This window comes from Antrostomus carolinensis, unplaced genomic scaffold, assembly GCF_000700745.2.
Source record: "Antrostomus carolinensis isolate BGI_N321 unplaced genomic scaffold, ASM70074v2 scaffold14234, whole genome shotgun sequence".
Lineage (NCBI taxonomy): Eukaryota > Metazoa > Chordata > Aves > Caprimulgiformes > Caprimulgidae > Antrostomus > Antrostomus carolinensis.
This window is the reverse complement of record NW_010311533.1, coordinates 20683-36245: the sequence shown is the minus strand read 5'-3', so window position 1 is coordinate 36245 and position 15563 is coordinate 20683. Positions and strand designations below refer to the sequence as shown.

General features: G+C 39.3%; 1 protein-coding gene across 1 annotated transcript in view; it reads left to right on the top strand.

The window, feature by feature from the left end:
- LOC104524021 (solute carrier family 2, facilitated glucose transporter member 9-like) overlaps positions 1-15563 on the top strand; it is a gene marked incomplete at both ends in the record, with an annotated part of 33778 nt that overhangs the window by 1338 nt on the left and 16877 nt on the right. The window contains 3 exons of the mRNA XM_010166767.1: positions 7235-7395; positions 12741-12865; positions 14232-14377. Of these exons, the coding sequence (XP_010165069.1) occupies positions 7235-7395; positions 12741-12865; positions 14232-14377 (432 nt within the window). The remainder of the gene's footprint in view (positions 1-7234; positions 7396-12740; positions 12866-14231; positions 14378-15563) is intronic.

The following is a 15563-nucleotide window of genomic DNA, read 5'->3' as shown; positions in this document are numbered from 1 at the left end:
GAAGCTGAAATTCTGTGAACAATGGTATTGATTGTCCTAATGGTAGACATCCTCCCTGCACTGCCTCGGTACTGTCAACAGATCAGTGGGAATGATCCAATTTCTAAACTAAGTGCCATTTGAAAAATGGGCTGTCCTGGTAATCACAACTCTCCTGCCACTTTCTGCAGGAGTTAAGAAAGTATGATAGGGCATGCTGTTTGGCAACACTCAGACACTTAGGTTTGAACCATGTGATAGATTATAGTGGTGACTGGAGTGCGGGTAGGGAGGTTGAAGTTGCAACCGTACCGTGACAAATACTAAATTCCAGGCATTGAGGTTAGTAACGCTTCCAGGATTTTGCTGAATCTTCACTGTTGCTTTTGGACTGAAACTGGGTACCATGCTGATGATGGTTTTGATCATACTGTTGACAGGTATGCACAAAGTCTCCCTTTTTCCAGCATGGTGTTTCAGTGTTTGAGAACTTTGTGTCTTATTCATGTTAAGCTATACATTAGCTGTGGCTCAGGAATAGTCCTACGGACAAAGGAATACATAGTTGTGTAGTTCAAGAACAAAATACCAGTGTGGCCTCTGGTCCTCTCTCTAGCCCCAGGGACCATCTGTGTCATCTGTTTGCCTAGGGCAGGCCACCTTCCTGTCCCTGTCCCTGGAGCTGCAGTAACCAGGTTGAAGGGAAGAGTCTGGGCTCTGCTCGTAGCTGTGGTGGGGAGAAGCGAGCAGTACCAAAGCTGTGCTTCTTGCAGCACAAGAAAAGGAAACTTTGCCCCATCAGTTTCCCCTGTATGTCACCAAATCAGTCTGCTGCAAGGTGACTCTTTAGGAATACTTATGTGAGGTGGCTAAGGAAAACCAAAGGGGAATAGCTTTTAGCTGTAGATAAACAGCACTCTTATAAGAGGTTATATTTGTAGTACAGTAATTCCTAAAAGCTGTAAGCCAGGTTTCATTTATAACCTTAATAGAACAAATAGAACCATAGAATGGTTTGGGTTGGAAGGGAACTTAAAGATCATCTAATTTCAACCCCCCTGCCATGAACAAGGACACCTTCCACTAGACCAGGTTGATCAAAGCCTCATCTAACCTGGCTTTGAACACTTCCAGGGAGGGGGCATCTACAACTTCCTTGGGCAACCTGTTCCAGTGTCTGACCACCCTCACAGGAAAGAATTTCTTCCTAATATCTAATCTAAATCTACCCTCTTCCAGTTTGAAGCCATTACCCCTATGAGCCCTTGTAAAAAGTCCCCTTCAGGTACTGGAAGGCCACTATAAGGTCTCCCCAGAGCCTTCTCTTTTCCAGGCTGAACAGCCCCGACTCTCTGAGCCTGTCCTCATAGGAGAGGTGCTCCAGCCCTTGGATCATCCTGTTAGTGCTCCTCTGGACTCACTCCAGTACATCCATGTCCTTCTTATGTTGGGGGCTCCAGAACTGGATGCAGTACTGCAGGTGGGGTCTCACGAGAGCAGAGTAGAGGGGAAGAATCTTGTTTTGGTGACATCCAGCTACAACCTGCATTGTATCAGCATCTCTCTGTAGCATGTTGGCTCTCTTCTTCCCCTATTTACTTCAGTATAATTGCTTTTGATGTGTAAAGTCTTCCAACCTTAGAGAAGGACTGTATGATGCTTTGAGAGGTGTTGAAAAAATGCTTGATAATAACTATTGACTAAAACATGATGTTTCCAGGATCCTGGAACTGAACGCATTAGCACAATGACTGAGGTGGCGGGGGCAGGGGAAAGTTCATTTAAGGCTGAGGCATTGAATAACTGTTTGTAAATTCTTGTGTACATTTCATTCTGTGCTGTGTTGATAATAACTATTGACTAAAACATGATGTTTCCAGGATCCTGGAACTGAACACGTTAGCACAACGACTGAGGTGGCGGGGGCAGGGGAAAGTTCATTTAAGGCTGAGGCATTGAATAACTGTTTGTAAATTCTTGTGTACATTTAGTTGTGCCAGCTCATCAATCCACAGGGGAATACCCCTGCAGTTCTCACCAGTGAACTTTACTGCAGGTCACCTCTTAAGGTAGAGTCAGTCCAACTTCCTTTTGGTTGGAAGGGTGGAATAAACTGCACCAGCTCTGCTCAGAACTGAGGTGGTTCCCACTCAGTCCCCTACCTTTCTGTGGGAAAGAGCGGTGGCCCATCGCAGGTGTGCTTCCTCCTACACAGTGCTTGACCACACAAGAAACCCAGAATTAGAAGTCTCCGTGGGCTTGTTCAAAGAGTTTCCAGAATTTATTAAAGTCTGTGGGAGCATTTGGCAGTAGGAAGACACATGCTTTAGTTGAACACAAGTTGAAGCTGTCTTTCCTGAGACTAATTTCTACAGTTCATTCCATGGACCGGTTGTGAGCAAAGTCTGTAGAACAATGATGTGCTTTGTGCTCTGTGCGGGAAGCGAAGCCTCTACTACTTACTGCCACACAGTGCTTCCTCCCTTCCTGTGCGCAGCTGCAGCTCTGCAGGCCTTTTGGAGCTGATCTGGGGAAAGTGGGACTATTGCAAAAAATGTATAGCCTGCTGTGTCAGCCATTGCGATAGCTGTCGTGTGTGAGTTACCCTCATCACTATGGGTAGGGTAATTTTTCTTCTCTAAAGACCAACTCATCTCTTCCCTTGATTTAAGTTATTTACAGCTAAAGAGACAAGGAAAATAATTCCCTTGTATTTAAAATATATCCCTTATTTTTATATATAAAAAAATACACACATCCCTTATATTCACCTTGTATTTCCCACCCTAGCACTACTACCGTAGTGAACTGAGGCAGCAGAATATGAGATACTGATATCAGTCAGCTAACATTCCTTGTAGGTGTTGGTTAGGGGCTAATTTTTTTGTATACTGTTGATTAAAAAGCCAAAGGAGCCTTTCCACAGAATTCAAAGGATTCAAATCCAGTGGATTTGCTGGATCAGATTTGTTTTGTTTCATGTCCAACTCCTCAAAACCTGTGTTTGTTATTAGCTTCCTGTTTATTGGCAATGGGAATCCAGACACAGGTAATGTACATGGCAGCACATTTATCTGTTATTATTGAGTGTTGTAGTTTGTGCTTTCTTTTCTTGAATATTTGCAATTATTTAGTGTCTCCTTGTAAATAACAAAGCTATGCTGAGAAAATCAGTCGTAACACAAGGGGAGAACAATTTGCATACTATTTTTAGCCATTATCATGATCAAGAAATGCTAATAATGTTCTAAAAATGTTTTCTCTTTGTATTCATTGCTATTAGAAATGAACTTCAAATAAATAAGAAGATATCTGAATGTAAATGTAATCTGAGTATTGGTGTTAAAGAACTAAGATGTATTACCTGATTTAGTGACAGATTAATTTGGAAGTTTACTGTGAAATTCTTCTAAATGGATCAAGCACCAAACTGACTTTTTATTTCTTTTTTTGTGTTTTTTTCTGACCCTTTGTATAGAAACACATAAGATAGGATGGGAGAAATACCCCTGTCTACTTTTTAATTCGGGACACGAGAGGCCTACTAGAAACTTGATAGAAGGAAGACAGTAAATGGTACATTCTACCTCCACCTTTCTTAGATACTTTACAGGTAGAGAGGTGGTGTTTCAAACTAAATAAAGTCCTCAGATCAAATAGTCCATGTCTCCAAGGCCAGAATACCTAAAGTTTGAATTCCTGGTTTTAACAGGGAAAATAAGTTGTTAGGCTTATCCTGCCAAAGGCTGCCCCAGGACAATTTAGTACCTATGATGTGCTGGAGGAAATCCAAGAAGAAACTGGGGAAAAGTCCCAAGATTAAACTTTGTGATACTGCAGAGGTTTTTGGGGAGCAGTGACACAGAACGGGTGACAGCATTACACAAGCATGCTGTGCCCCTCTGCAGTAGTGTCTGCCTGTGTGGTAGTTCGACTTAGTTGGCAGCCAAACATGACACAACCACTTGTACCCCCCACCTTCCCTGCCCCCCCAAGAAATAGAGGAGAGAATTGGAGGGGCAAAGGTAATGAGACTTGTAGGTTGAGATAAGAACAATGTAATAATCGATGTAAAATAAAATTAAAGTAGTAATTATCATAATAATGATAACAAATATATATCTATATATGTATATGTATAGTTGAGTGATGCACAGTTCAATTGCTCACAACCTGCCAAGATCCTAGAGAAGTGAAAAGGAACCATGAACCCAAAACCACAATCCCAGAAGAGCGAGCCCGAGTGATCCCTGAGAGAATCTCCCCAGCTTTCCAGTCAGTCCTTTTTAGTCTACTGAACATGACATAATATGATATGGAATATCTTAATGGCATATCCAAATGCCAATTCTGGGTTTTGCTAACTTCTCCACTTTCCACCTCCCAGTCCTTTACATTCGCAAACTACCCAAACACTGTGTCCTTGTATGTTACCAACTTTCTTCTCATAACAAATCCCACACTGAAACCAAAACACGGTGCTTTCTAGCTACTAAGAAGAAAATTAACTCTATCCTACCAAAACCAGGAGAGCTTGGTAATGTATCCTCACCAAAGCATCAGATGCCACAGTGGCATCAGAGCTTTGCTTGATTTCAGAACGGGAACAGCGTGAAAATTGGGAAGCTTAACTGAAAAGAAAATAAATAGGTGATGTCTCTGCAGGCGATACAGAGGCTACGTCAAAATGTCATACTGGTGCTATGACATCTTTACTTTTTAGAAAGATGAAGAAGCTTTGGTGTAATTAAACATCAGGGAAGGGAAGTTGTTAGAAGGCAACCTTCAAAAACCTGCAGTTGTGCTCATGTGAGGAAAGCAGAAAAAGAATATAAACTCTGTCACATTGAAGGCACAAAAAAAGTTCAGACAGAGGGCTTTGGGATATAAGGCCATTAGATGAAGCTGAAAAAGTATGTTCAGAAAATAGCAGGACAGAGGGAGAAACCTGAATTAATACTTTATATTGGAAAAGTCTGGGGAGGTCTCACACTGGAACCTTCTTTGTAGGGGATATATTGGAGAAGCTGAAATGTCAGTAGAGATATTGAGTAAAAATAGTGATAATTTTGTGTCAGATTGCAAAAATACCTTAATATTTATTCAAGACCAAAAAGATAGCTCAATATATAGGGTTCGTATCACAGTTCAGCTTCTTTTAAAACAACTTCAGTAACAGAGGTATTGAGAGGGTTAATGTGACTTTGAGAAATATGTAGTTTTTAGGGGGAAAATTTGGAACATACATGCTGAGAATTAGTTATTTGTACCTGACAAACTAGCAGAAGCTGTAGTAGAAAATGAGAATTTGGGAAGAGCTGGCATGGCTTTTACAAAGCAGAACCTTGACTCAGACATCTTTTGGAGTTTTCTAGAGATTCAAGAGGCACTTGAACTTTCAACAAATATCCTGGGAAGGCCCTTACGGAAGGCTCTAAAGGAAATTAAGCTGTCATGGGACAAAAGTGTAGGTCTCAGGATAGCTGAAGAGTTAGAAGATAGTCTCAGGTTTTTATTTCTTAAGAGAACCAGCCTATCTGGCAGATGGATACCTATCAGGATCTTAGGTGTCTGATTTCATGTTTGATACATCTTTAATTTCTGGAAAGAAATTGCTTACTTTTTAGCAGCCTGAATTTTGTTCAAAAAGCAGCTTATGTAAATTTGAAGGGGAGAAGCTATAACATCAAAAAGTGATTTGGGATTGTTAATTTTAACCGTCAGGCAACTAGCTCTTTTTGACTGATACTGTGGGCTTTTTTTTTTCCGCCCATCAATATCAAACCAACAGCTGTTGCCTCCCTCCTGTAACAGTTATTTGTCTTGACTAAATTGTTTGGGAGAAAGATGTTATCTTTCATTGCTTGGCTTAGTAGATCCTTGATTTTGTATGGCTGCCAGATGTGACGGTGTCCTAAATACAGTGGAAAAGTGGACACAGCCTCCCTTGCTGAATCTGTTAATGCTAATTGTTTTCAAATCACTCTTATCTTTTTTTTTTTTTTTTTTTGCCCAGTGTAATGCTAAAGAATTTGTAGAGTCACTCACTTTTACAATACTGGCCTTTTGGGAAAAACAGTCTAGTAAAAGGCACTTAATTTTTAGCAAATCTGAGAACTGCATTATAGGTCTGAAATACAAAATAGAGGTTATAGATGTTGTTTCATGGTGAGCACATGGTAAGACATGTCCTGTAAGACAAGCCAAACTGTTCTCTTGGTGTCAGCCATGTTGCCATCTGTCAGGAACTGGTTGCAACTCCCTTTCTCTTTGTTACCTTTGCATTTCTGCCAATTCACCAATTTCTTCAACACATTTTTGTCTTTACCTGCTACTGGAGGCTCCTGCTCTCCACTCCCTCCTCTCCCAGTTATTGGCACTATAAATCCATTAAAAAAAACTTTTAATATAAGATTGGACTGATTAATGATCAGTGACTCAACAAACTGATTGACTAACAGTAGTTAGCATGTTCTTTCTTTAAAAGTCAATCCAAATGCTAGGCAGTGCAGTTTTGCTTGGCTTGTCCAAAAAACTGTTACACTAGGATGTGATATGTCACCTGCCTGAGGTTAAGAGTATATATGTGCGTGGTGAGCAGAGCTCAGCCAATGTGCAGTGCTGTGCCAAGCATGGTGGCATGATGTTGTGGAGCCTTAGAGATATTCTGAAACCTCTAAGCATGGTCCTAGTTGGACCAGATGGCCTCCAGGGGTCCTTCCAACCTCAACCATTCTGTGATTCTATGTCTGAGCTGTTAGTCCCAGTTCGGGCTGAAATGTTTGTATATTTATACACAGTAAAGCTAAAACAAACTGTTGTTGATGTTGTACTGACAATCTGAATGGTAACATCCTTGCTTTATAGTTTCTCTTTTATAAGCCTGTTCTACATTCATGTCTACTTGTTTTTTTTCCCCCACCGTGTTTATGACTTGCATGTAGTTAGGCATATGTATGCTTTGACTGGTTTGGGTACTCTGTATTACACTTGCATCTAGAAGTGATGATTTCAGAGGAGGGAGATAGAAAAGCAAGGTTGATTCCTGCAAGCAGACTATTGGGTTTTGTTTTGGTTTTTTATTCCCCTTCTGTCAGTGTTCTTAAAAAGTTATTTTTACATGGAAAAGCAAGGTTGATTCCTGCAAGCAGACTACTGGGTTTTGTTGGAGTTTTCTTACTCCGTTTCTGTCAGTGTTCTTAAAAAGTTATTTTTGCATGTATTATTATTATTATTATTATGTATTTTCTTTCAGTATATCAAGAAGTTTTACAATGAAACTTGGGAAAGAAGATATGGCTTCTCAGTGGATGAAGGCACACTGACTCTCCTCTGGTCTATAACTGTTTCTATTTTTGCCATTGGTGGCCTTGTGGGTGCCATTATTGTTACCCCAATTGTGAAGTTCTTCGGCCGGTAAGTGTAATGGAAAAATTCTAGTTTCTAAAGCAATTTCTCCCTTGGTCTCTCTAGAAGGCTTTACTTTTATTTTTTTTTAAAAAAAGAAACCAACCTTCTTCACCAGAATGCAAATGTAAACATTTCTATGAAAGCTCATTTCTAAGAGTTCTGAATTTCTGAGAGTAAAATTGGTGCCTTTCTCCCTGGCCTTACTGTTCAAATCAGGTCATGTTACATTCATATTTGCTACGATCATAAAAAAGCCATGCTTTCCTCAACATGTAGAGCAAAACTGTAATACCACACAGCTTTCTTGTAGATCCCTTCAGGTACTGGAAGGCTGCTATAAAATCTCCCTGAAGCCTTCTCTTTTCTTGTCTGAACAGCCCCAACTCTCTCAGCCTGTCCTCGTAGGAGAGGTAATGACATAATTTCTAAATTACCAGATTCCTAGGCCCTGCTTAATTCAAGAGAGATGAGTAGTTTTTTCAAAGAGAGCCTTCATCCACATAACCACAAGTCCCACGTTCAGATGTGGCTTTAACACTTCATAATTTAGATTATTTTCTTCTACCAAAGAGCAGCTGCTGTTGTGTATCCTGAACACCCAGAGTGATGTGCTCAGTGGGTTGCTGAGGCCACTGCTGAGGAGGCATTTGCAAGAGAGGGACAAGGCCTTCCCTCAAGCACAGTGAACCGTTTTGAGTATGAAATGATTAAGGGAATTTATGTGGATTTTCTTAGTAATGCTTTCACTTCTTTTATTCTGAAGTCATCTACTGTAGTCAAAATGGTGATCCAGTATTCAACCTGTTGCTGGCTTTGTCAGCTTGTTATTTAAACACCTAGTTTCCTTTCTATACTTTTAGTGTAAGTGTCATATTTGCTGCCATGTGGAAATTCTTTCTTATTATTGAATTTTGAGACAACAGTACATGTTTTGGGGAAACTTTAATTCTATCTTTTTCCTAGTTGTGAGTTTTAGACAAAAAGTTTATTAATTCAAATCCCTAATTAAAGTTACTGCAGCCATGGAGGGCCTGCAGTCTCTAGGATCCTGTTTTGGCCTTTCCTATATCATGGGAGCAAATGGCAACCTTGAAATCACAAGAGATTAATCAATCATACGTGATTTTGCAAAAAGCCAAGGACAGTTCTGAGGAAGAGATGATCAAGTTATTTCAATATCCACAATACCTAAAAAAGAAGACAGCAGAAAAAAATCCTTAAAGCTTAGCTCTATTTGTGTTTAGCTGATGGGTGAACTGTCTGTCTCAGCTGGAATACTTATGCAAACTGATTTCTACTGAACAAATTGTTCTTCTCTTAGGACTATTTCAGTTGGAGTACAGGACTGGAAGTTACATTCCTGCAACAATACAGATAGCCAGTCTTAGAGAGAACCAGATTTGGTACTAAATTGCAAAACTTACCATTTAGCTTAGGATGTAGGTACTTGTGACAGATAATCTGTGCTCAATCAGAAGTTTTTGAAAGCGTCTTCCTTAAGGGATGCATAAATGCTTTATTCCTTGTGGAAAAGGAGAAAATTCTGAATTATTTGAATGGAAGGAACAAAAATATCTTTATCTAAATGAATGTTAATCTAGTATTTTCAGTGCAATAGCTGCAGCAGAACCATGTGGGGCTCTGGACTAGAACTTGAGTTCAGGTTCGCTTTCTCACCTCTGGCACTGTTTTGCACATGAGCTTTAGGTTGAGTTCATTTTGCTGTCCATTCTTCTGTTTACCCAGTTACAAAAATAGAGACACTGGTGTGCTCTATAACCTTCAGTAAGACTGAAAAATGAAATATGCTATGCAAGAACTCAGTATGATGTATATGCTTCAATAAGTTTTGTGTACCATTTGAACAGTTGCTTGATCAGTTTGTGATCCCTGAAGAAATTATTAGGCTGACCAACACATCAGCGTGTGTCTTCTTGTGGTGGCTTCGTTTAGCAGTTTGCATGCTTACACTTTGTAAGTGTGATGAGCACAATTATCTGACAAGATTGGTTGGACTTTCCCAAGAGAAAGTGTCTGCTGCGGTGCTTTATGAAGTGTGATATCTTCATATCACTTATAGTAGAGCTATACAAGCAGTGGTTTGTCAGGGTTTTTTGATTAGTTTCTTTTTCCTATGCCTTGTTGCTAAGGTATTACAGTTTTGCTCTACATGACCAGGAAAGCACAACTTTTTTATGATTGTAGCAAGTTTGAATGTAACATGACCTGATTGGAACTAAACTGAGACAGCATGGGGAGTTTGGAGGGGTTTGCTGTATTTTTTTCCTAAGAGCAGTGATGAGACCTTGTTCCCACTGTTTATGTTTGTGATGGGTTGGCCCCAGCTGGCATTCAAGCACCCACCCAGCTGCTTGTCACTCCCCACCCCACAAGTGGGATGGGGCATTGGGGAGAAGGAGGAGGAACAGGAGTGAGAAAACTCATGAGTCAAACTGAAGAAAGGGAAAACACTATTACTGTCATGGGCAAGACAGACTCAGCTTGGGGAATTTAACTTAATTTATTGCCATTTAGCATAAATATTTAATTAGTGATCAGGTACTGGGAAACAAGACAAACATTAGGACACTTTTCCTCCTGCTTTCCCAGGCTGAACATCATTCCAGGCTCCTCTCCTCCCCCTTGGTACCATGGCAGGTCACACTCATTCACTTCAGTGACAGAACAGGCAGTGCAAGGGGTCAGGGTCAGTGCGTAGCAACTTCTCTCTGCCACTCTTTACTTCTCACTCTTCTCCTGTGCTCCAGTGTGGGTCCTCCATGGGCCACAGTCCCTCTGCGGATGTACCTGCTCAGTCCTGGAGCACCTTCTCTTCCACTGCCCTTGTTACTCTCTTGTTTCATCTCCTCACAGAAGCCACCCCTGCAGCCCCTTCACTTCCAAAACCTTGCCACAGACACCCAGCACTTGGTTTTCGTTACCAAAAATTTACGTGCTTTATATAGTAACACTCTGAACAGTGTGTTACTTTCTTGTTTTCAGTTTTTTTCAGTCTGGCAAAGACAAAATCCTTTGATTTTGTCTTTGTTAGTTAGGCTGTGCTTTTCTGTGTAGCATAAGGGGTCACTGGGCAGCTTTTCCTAAAAAGATGTATGTTTTATAGGTTTTATTTAATTTAAAGAAGAGGAAAGTAATATCTTCTGATTAATATATAGCACTTGTTTGACCTTAATGGACATTTTGTGTCTATTTTTGGCATTATTTATATCACTTCATCCCTCTCAAATTGCATCAATTTGAAAAATTTGTTTCAAATGGTAAAATCATCACTCTTGACAGCTATGCTGTATAAACTTATACTTTAAATGAGCTGTATCTCTTTTTTTGGTCCTCAAACCATGTTATTCATTCACTGTTCAAAAATCACCAGAAAGCAGGAAAAGTAATTAAAAATACAAGTGTTAAAAATATTCCCTATTAAAAAATGTATTGATGTGTTGTAAGAAACTGGATGACTTATTCAGTGGGTAGGAGATTTCCAGTTGGTACCTTTGTGTTGAACTTGAGAAGAATGGCTGCTGGATTGGTTTGTTACCTGCTTAGGAAAAGAAAATGGTAGACAGCCTTTCTGGTCATTTCTGCTTTTTTGCATGGAAATTACAATATATAGAGATTGAAAAATCTATTGAGAATACTTAGAAATGTAATACCACTTCAGTTTTTTAATACAACTGATGTATTCTCAGCCTGTGTCATTTACTGTCAAAGTTAATGGATTCCTCATAATTTACATCATTAGTGATGTTGAGGTAAATTTGTTTTCAAATCAGTTGTTTCCTTCATACATTGTTGTAAGTGGGATTGGAGGCTTCAGTATTGAGTTGTAATTCTCGAGCTAAAACAAGACTGTGCTTAATTATGTGGCTGCAAAACCTAGTAAAGACAAAGATCCGTTGCTTTGCTGTGTATAGCTAAACGAGGTGACTCACAGATGGAAAGCGTAGGGTATGATCATTCTCCTGTCACGTAACTGTGAAAATTATAGTGGTTTGTGTTGTGTTAGGTCATAAGCAATGCAAAACAGCTCTCTCACTGTGATGTGCTGTAGAGAGGCCACCACATCTCCAGCAGATATCCCTGGGACCCTGTCTGGGAATCATAAGAAGCTCTTCAGTCAGTGGCAAGGCTGAACCTGATGATAATGGCTCCTTCAGCCATTCACCTGCAGGCTGTAATTTAGCAAAAAGCCACTTAAATCTGTATTTGTGAAGAGATATAGGTAACAGGGATTCTCTGAGATCTGGGTGGGTTTTCTACTTCATCTTTCAATAGATTGCAGCAGAGCTATTGATCTTGTATCTTTAACCAGTCTTCTTCCATGTGTTCAGGAAATGAGACCTTGGATGTCAGTGTTTGAAACTGACTGTCAAAGACCTGTGAAATCCTACATATAATTTATTTTGTAAAGTATTTCCTTCTGCAGAAGTTATGAGACTTATGAGTCACTTCTGAATTGAGTCCCTCAAACTTGAGCAGAAAGTTGTGAAATATGAAAACTATCAGAAATGCAGCTATTGTTGTAGTGCAAATGAGAAATAGAGATGTTTCAAAATTTTAAAAATACATTTTTGTTATTTTGTTTTTATTTTTTTGACAAAGGAGTAATTTTCCATAAAGAATATTTCTCTGGGGTTTTTTTTGAAAGAAATATTTTTTCATGTTTTATTTGATTGCTATAGAATGAAATAACTTAAAAATTGGAAAGAAGAAAATGTAAATCTCTGGTTAATTTCAACAGTTTTTGGTAAAAGGTTGATTTTTATCACTCATGTGAGCCCAAGTGTTTTTTCTAACCCACAAGTAGTGAGTAATTTTCCTCAATGTACATTTTTAGTATCGTGGGTTTAAGGGTAAATTATAATGGCACAAGTATGTCAGTGTTGGGAAGTTCTCAAAATGGTAAAAACTATATGTAGCATTAAAAAGCCTGTAGTTATATCAGCTTATTACTATTTGAACTATATTCTCTGGTTCCTACGTACATACATTTACCCAGAGTACGCTTGTTTATATTCATATACAGAATCTCAGGCATGGCACTTGGGTTCTTAGGATGTGTAGGATGGCTAATTTGCATGTGTTTGAGCTACAGCTCTTTGGTTGACTACAATATGTTTTATTTTTAAACTGTGGTATAGGTTTGGAACACTAACCATTTGGGTATAGTATTGTATTTTGGAAGTCTACACAACATCTAAGAGTCAGTGTTTGTTAAGCATTTTTTGGTTTTATTTATGTGTATTTAAGATTAATAGCCTAGTGTGCTTTGGATACGACTGGATTTAACTGTCATGATGCCGGTAGCTACATAAAATATCTTTTCCTTTTAGGAAATGTACATTGCTGCTCAATAATGTGTTTGCAGTGGCAGCTGCGTTGTTGATGTCCCTCTCCTTGTTGGCGGGGTCATTTGAAATGCTCATACTGGGCCGCATTATAATGGGTGTTGATGCAGGTAAGCTTTTAACATGCTGTATATATCTGAAATGCTTCTGCCATGCATAATCTTTCTCCTTTCCCTCAGTTAGGACTTTATTTACGCTAAAGATTCATTTTGGGGACTAGCCATGATGATTCACTGGGACAGCACAGCAGACTAAGGGTTGGAGGATCTGAGAAGACACCAGAATGGATGCTAGCTGCTGCTGTCCACCCTGGTTGTTCCTCTGCCTTTCCTCCTGCAGCCCTAGTATACTGTATCTGTCCTCATGCCATGAAAATCCTGTGGCTAGAAGGGTGTTATATATTTATTAAAGTTACTTGCTGCTCTGTGTTTAAAAGTTGTTGCATCCCATGCTAATGCCAGTAGGATTAATTGGATAGTTTGGTAGATCATAATTTGCTCCTAGCAACTTGGTCTTCCCAGTTTAAAAGTAAATCATGGAGGCACTGCTGCACCAAAAGAGTCTTGCAGCTAGCAGTGAGGTTCTCAGCAACTTCACAGATTGCTAAATAGTGAGAAATATTTACCTAATGTGAGGACAGACTTGATGAATTAAGATGCTTTTAAACTCTCAGTGTAATTGTGTGACTCTAAACAATGGAAGGTGCTTTAATTTTTGCATCACTAAGCCCCTTTTTTGGCAAGCTTTGGCTATGTTGTTAGTAAGCACAAACTATAGTTGTTTGAAAGTGGATGTCCATCACCTGCAATGCGAAGTTCATGGGTGATTTCGGTGCTGACTGCTAATTTTTATCTCAGTTTACCACCAAATGACCAAACTTCTGGAGCTGTGTAAATATTGTCAGTGTGCTAACCAGGGTCATGCATTTGTTTTCTTCTGGCTTTGAGCAGCATTCTTGCCCTTACTTTATGCCTGCTATTAAGAGTTCATTGCAGCTGTAAGCTTTTATTGAGAGGAACATCTGCTAATACTGTTTACAGTAAAAATGTTTCATCTGACAGTGTCTGCTCTCTCTGCTTGACACATTGAGATTTTTTTTTCCTTATCTGCATCAGTGCTAACGTGATTTTGCTTGCTTTGGGATGAACAAATTTAAAACATAAAGTCTGTTCTCCTGGTGATTCTCATCTCTGAGTAACCTTTGATGCTTCTCATCAAATAGCAGCCCATGCACATCACTGTAGATCTGTAACATGTACTCAATCCCATGGTTATTAAATGGTGCAAGAGGAATTAGGCACGCAGAGAAGATAATTCATATGGATGTGGGTAGATATAATTCTGTTCTTTGCTTGTTTTTATGCCAGTCCTGTGAGCAGATTAGCACTCAAGACTCCTTTCAATAGACATTTGTTTTGTAGCTGGCATAATGAAAGGTATTTGACTTAATATATGGGTTTTTTCCTTCGTTCGTAGGCATTTCTCTAAGTGCCCTTCCCATGTATTTGAGTGAAATATCTCCTAAGGAAATCCGTGGTTCATTGGGTCAGGTGACAGCGATTTTCATCTGTATTGGTGTTTTCACTGGTCAAGTTTTGGGACTGCCAGAAATATTTGGGCAAGTAAGTATTTAACAGGTGCATGCTTTTAAGTGTTACCTTTTCATATTTTGACTGAGTTCTTTACAAAGTGGAAAACAAAAACTTTTTTTTTTTTTAAGCACTTTGAAAAGTGGTTTCTTCCATGTCTTTTAAAAGCATGTATGTGTGACTGAGTTTGGTAGATGTGGCAAGTGCTTGTAACAGCTTGAGCAGCTTGTGCGTGTGTGCATATGCAGGTTTTCCCACCCCACCCCTCTTCCTTGATGTACATTTATTTTTGCTGATTTCCATTTTCTTTGAGTACCATGGAAATGCTTAAGAGTTTTTGCAATTTTTTTTAATATTTTTTCAATGTGAGGCAGAACTGGAAAAGGCTTGGTTAGAGTTCACATGAGGACCTGAATAGAAAGAATCTTGCTCCATGATTTTAGTGTTCCTTGTAATGCACTCCTAATTTTAGACTAGGAGGTGGAAGAGCAGAGTTAATATATACCTTTATGGAAAGAGATTATCTCTTCTGATATAAGAGGTTATCTTGCTGTTGTAGGCTGAGATAAACTTGGTGGCCACTGGATGTCATCATTACTCTGAATAAATGAAGTCGAGATTTATTCAGGCTGACACTTGGAAATACTTTTCATCCAGATATGAATCTTCAAAGCAGTGTGGAAGAAATGTCTGCAGCAATCCTCTCGCAATGAAACCTGAACTAAGAATCCCTTCTGACAGCCAGCAAAAGTAGTAAATAGTTGAAAAGTGAGGAGAGCTTGTCCTCTTGTGTCCATCCAAATTCAACTCCTTTGTAAATACACAATACCATCCTCCCTGACACTTATTTTTGCCTGACCGGCTCTCCTATTCTGTCCCTCTGACCTCAGACTCATCCTGTTCAGCTTTCCTGAAGGGAAATTGATTGATCTTACCCTTTATTGAGGGACAGATTCCTCCCCCTTCAACAAAGCAAGAGATTTTAGGAAAAAGCTTAAAATGGCTTTCGCTGACAGTCATTGTGTGGCTTCTATAGATGTCCCTTCTCTTGCTTGGAAAGCTACTCTGTTACAAATTAAATGTATTAAATGTCAAGAAACTGATTCAACTGCTTAGAATATATGTTAGCTCTAATGTAGTAGGTTTTTTTTCTTTTTGAAACTTGAATACACTTTAAAAGTTGAAGTGTCATGAAAATTCTTATTTCCCTGTTAGGTCT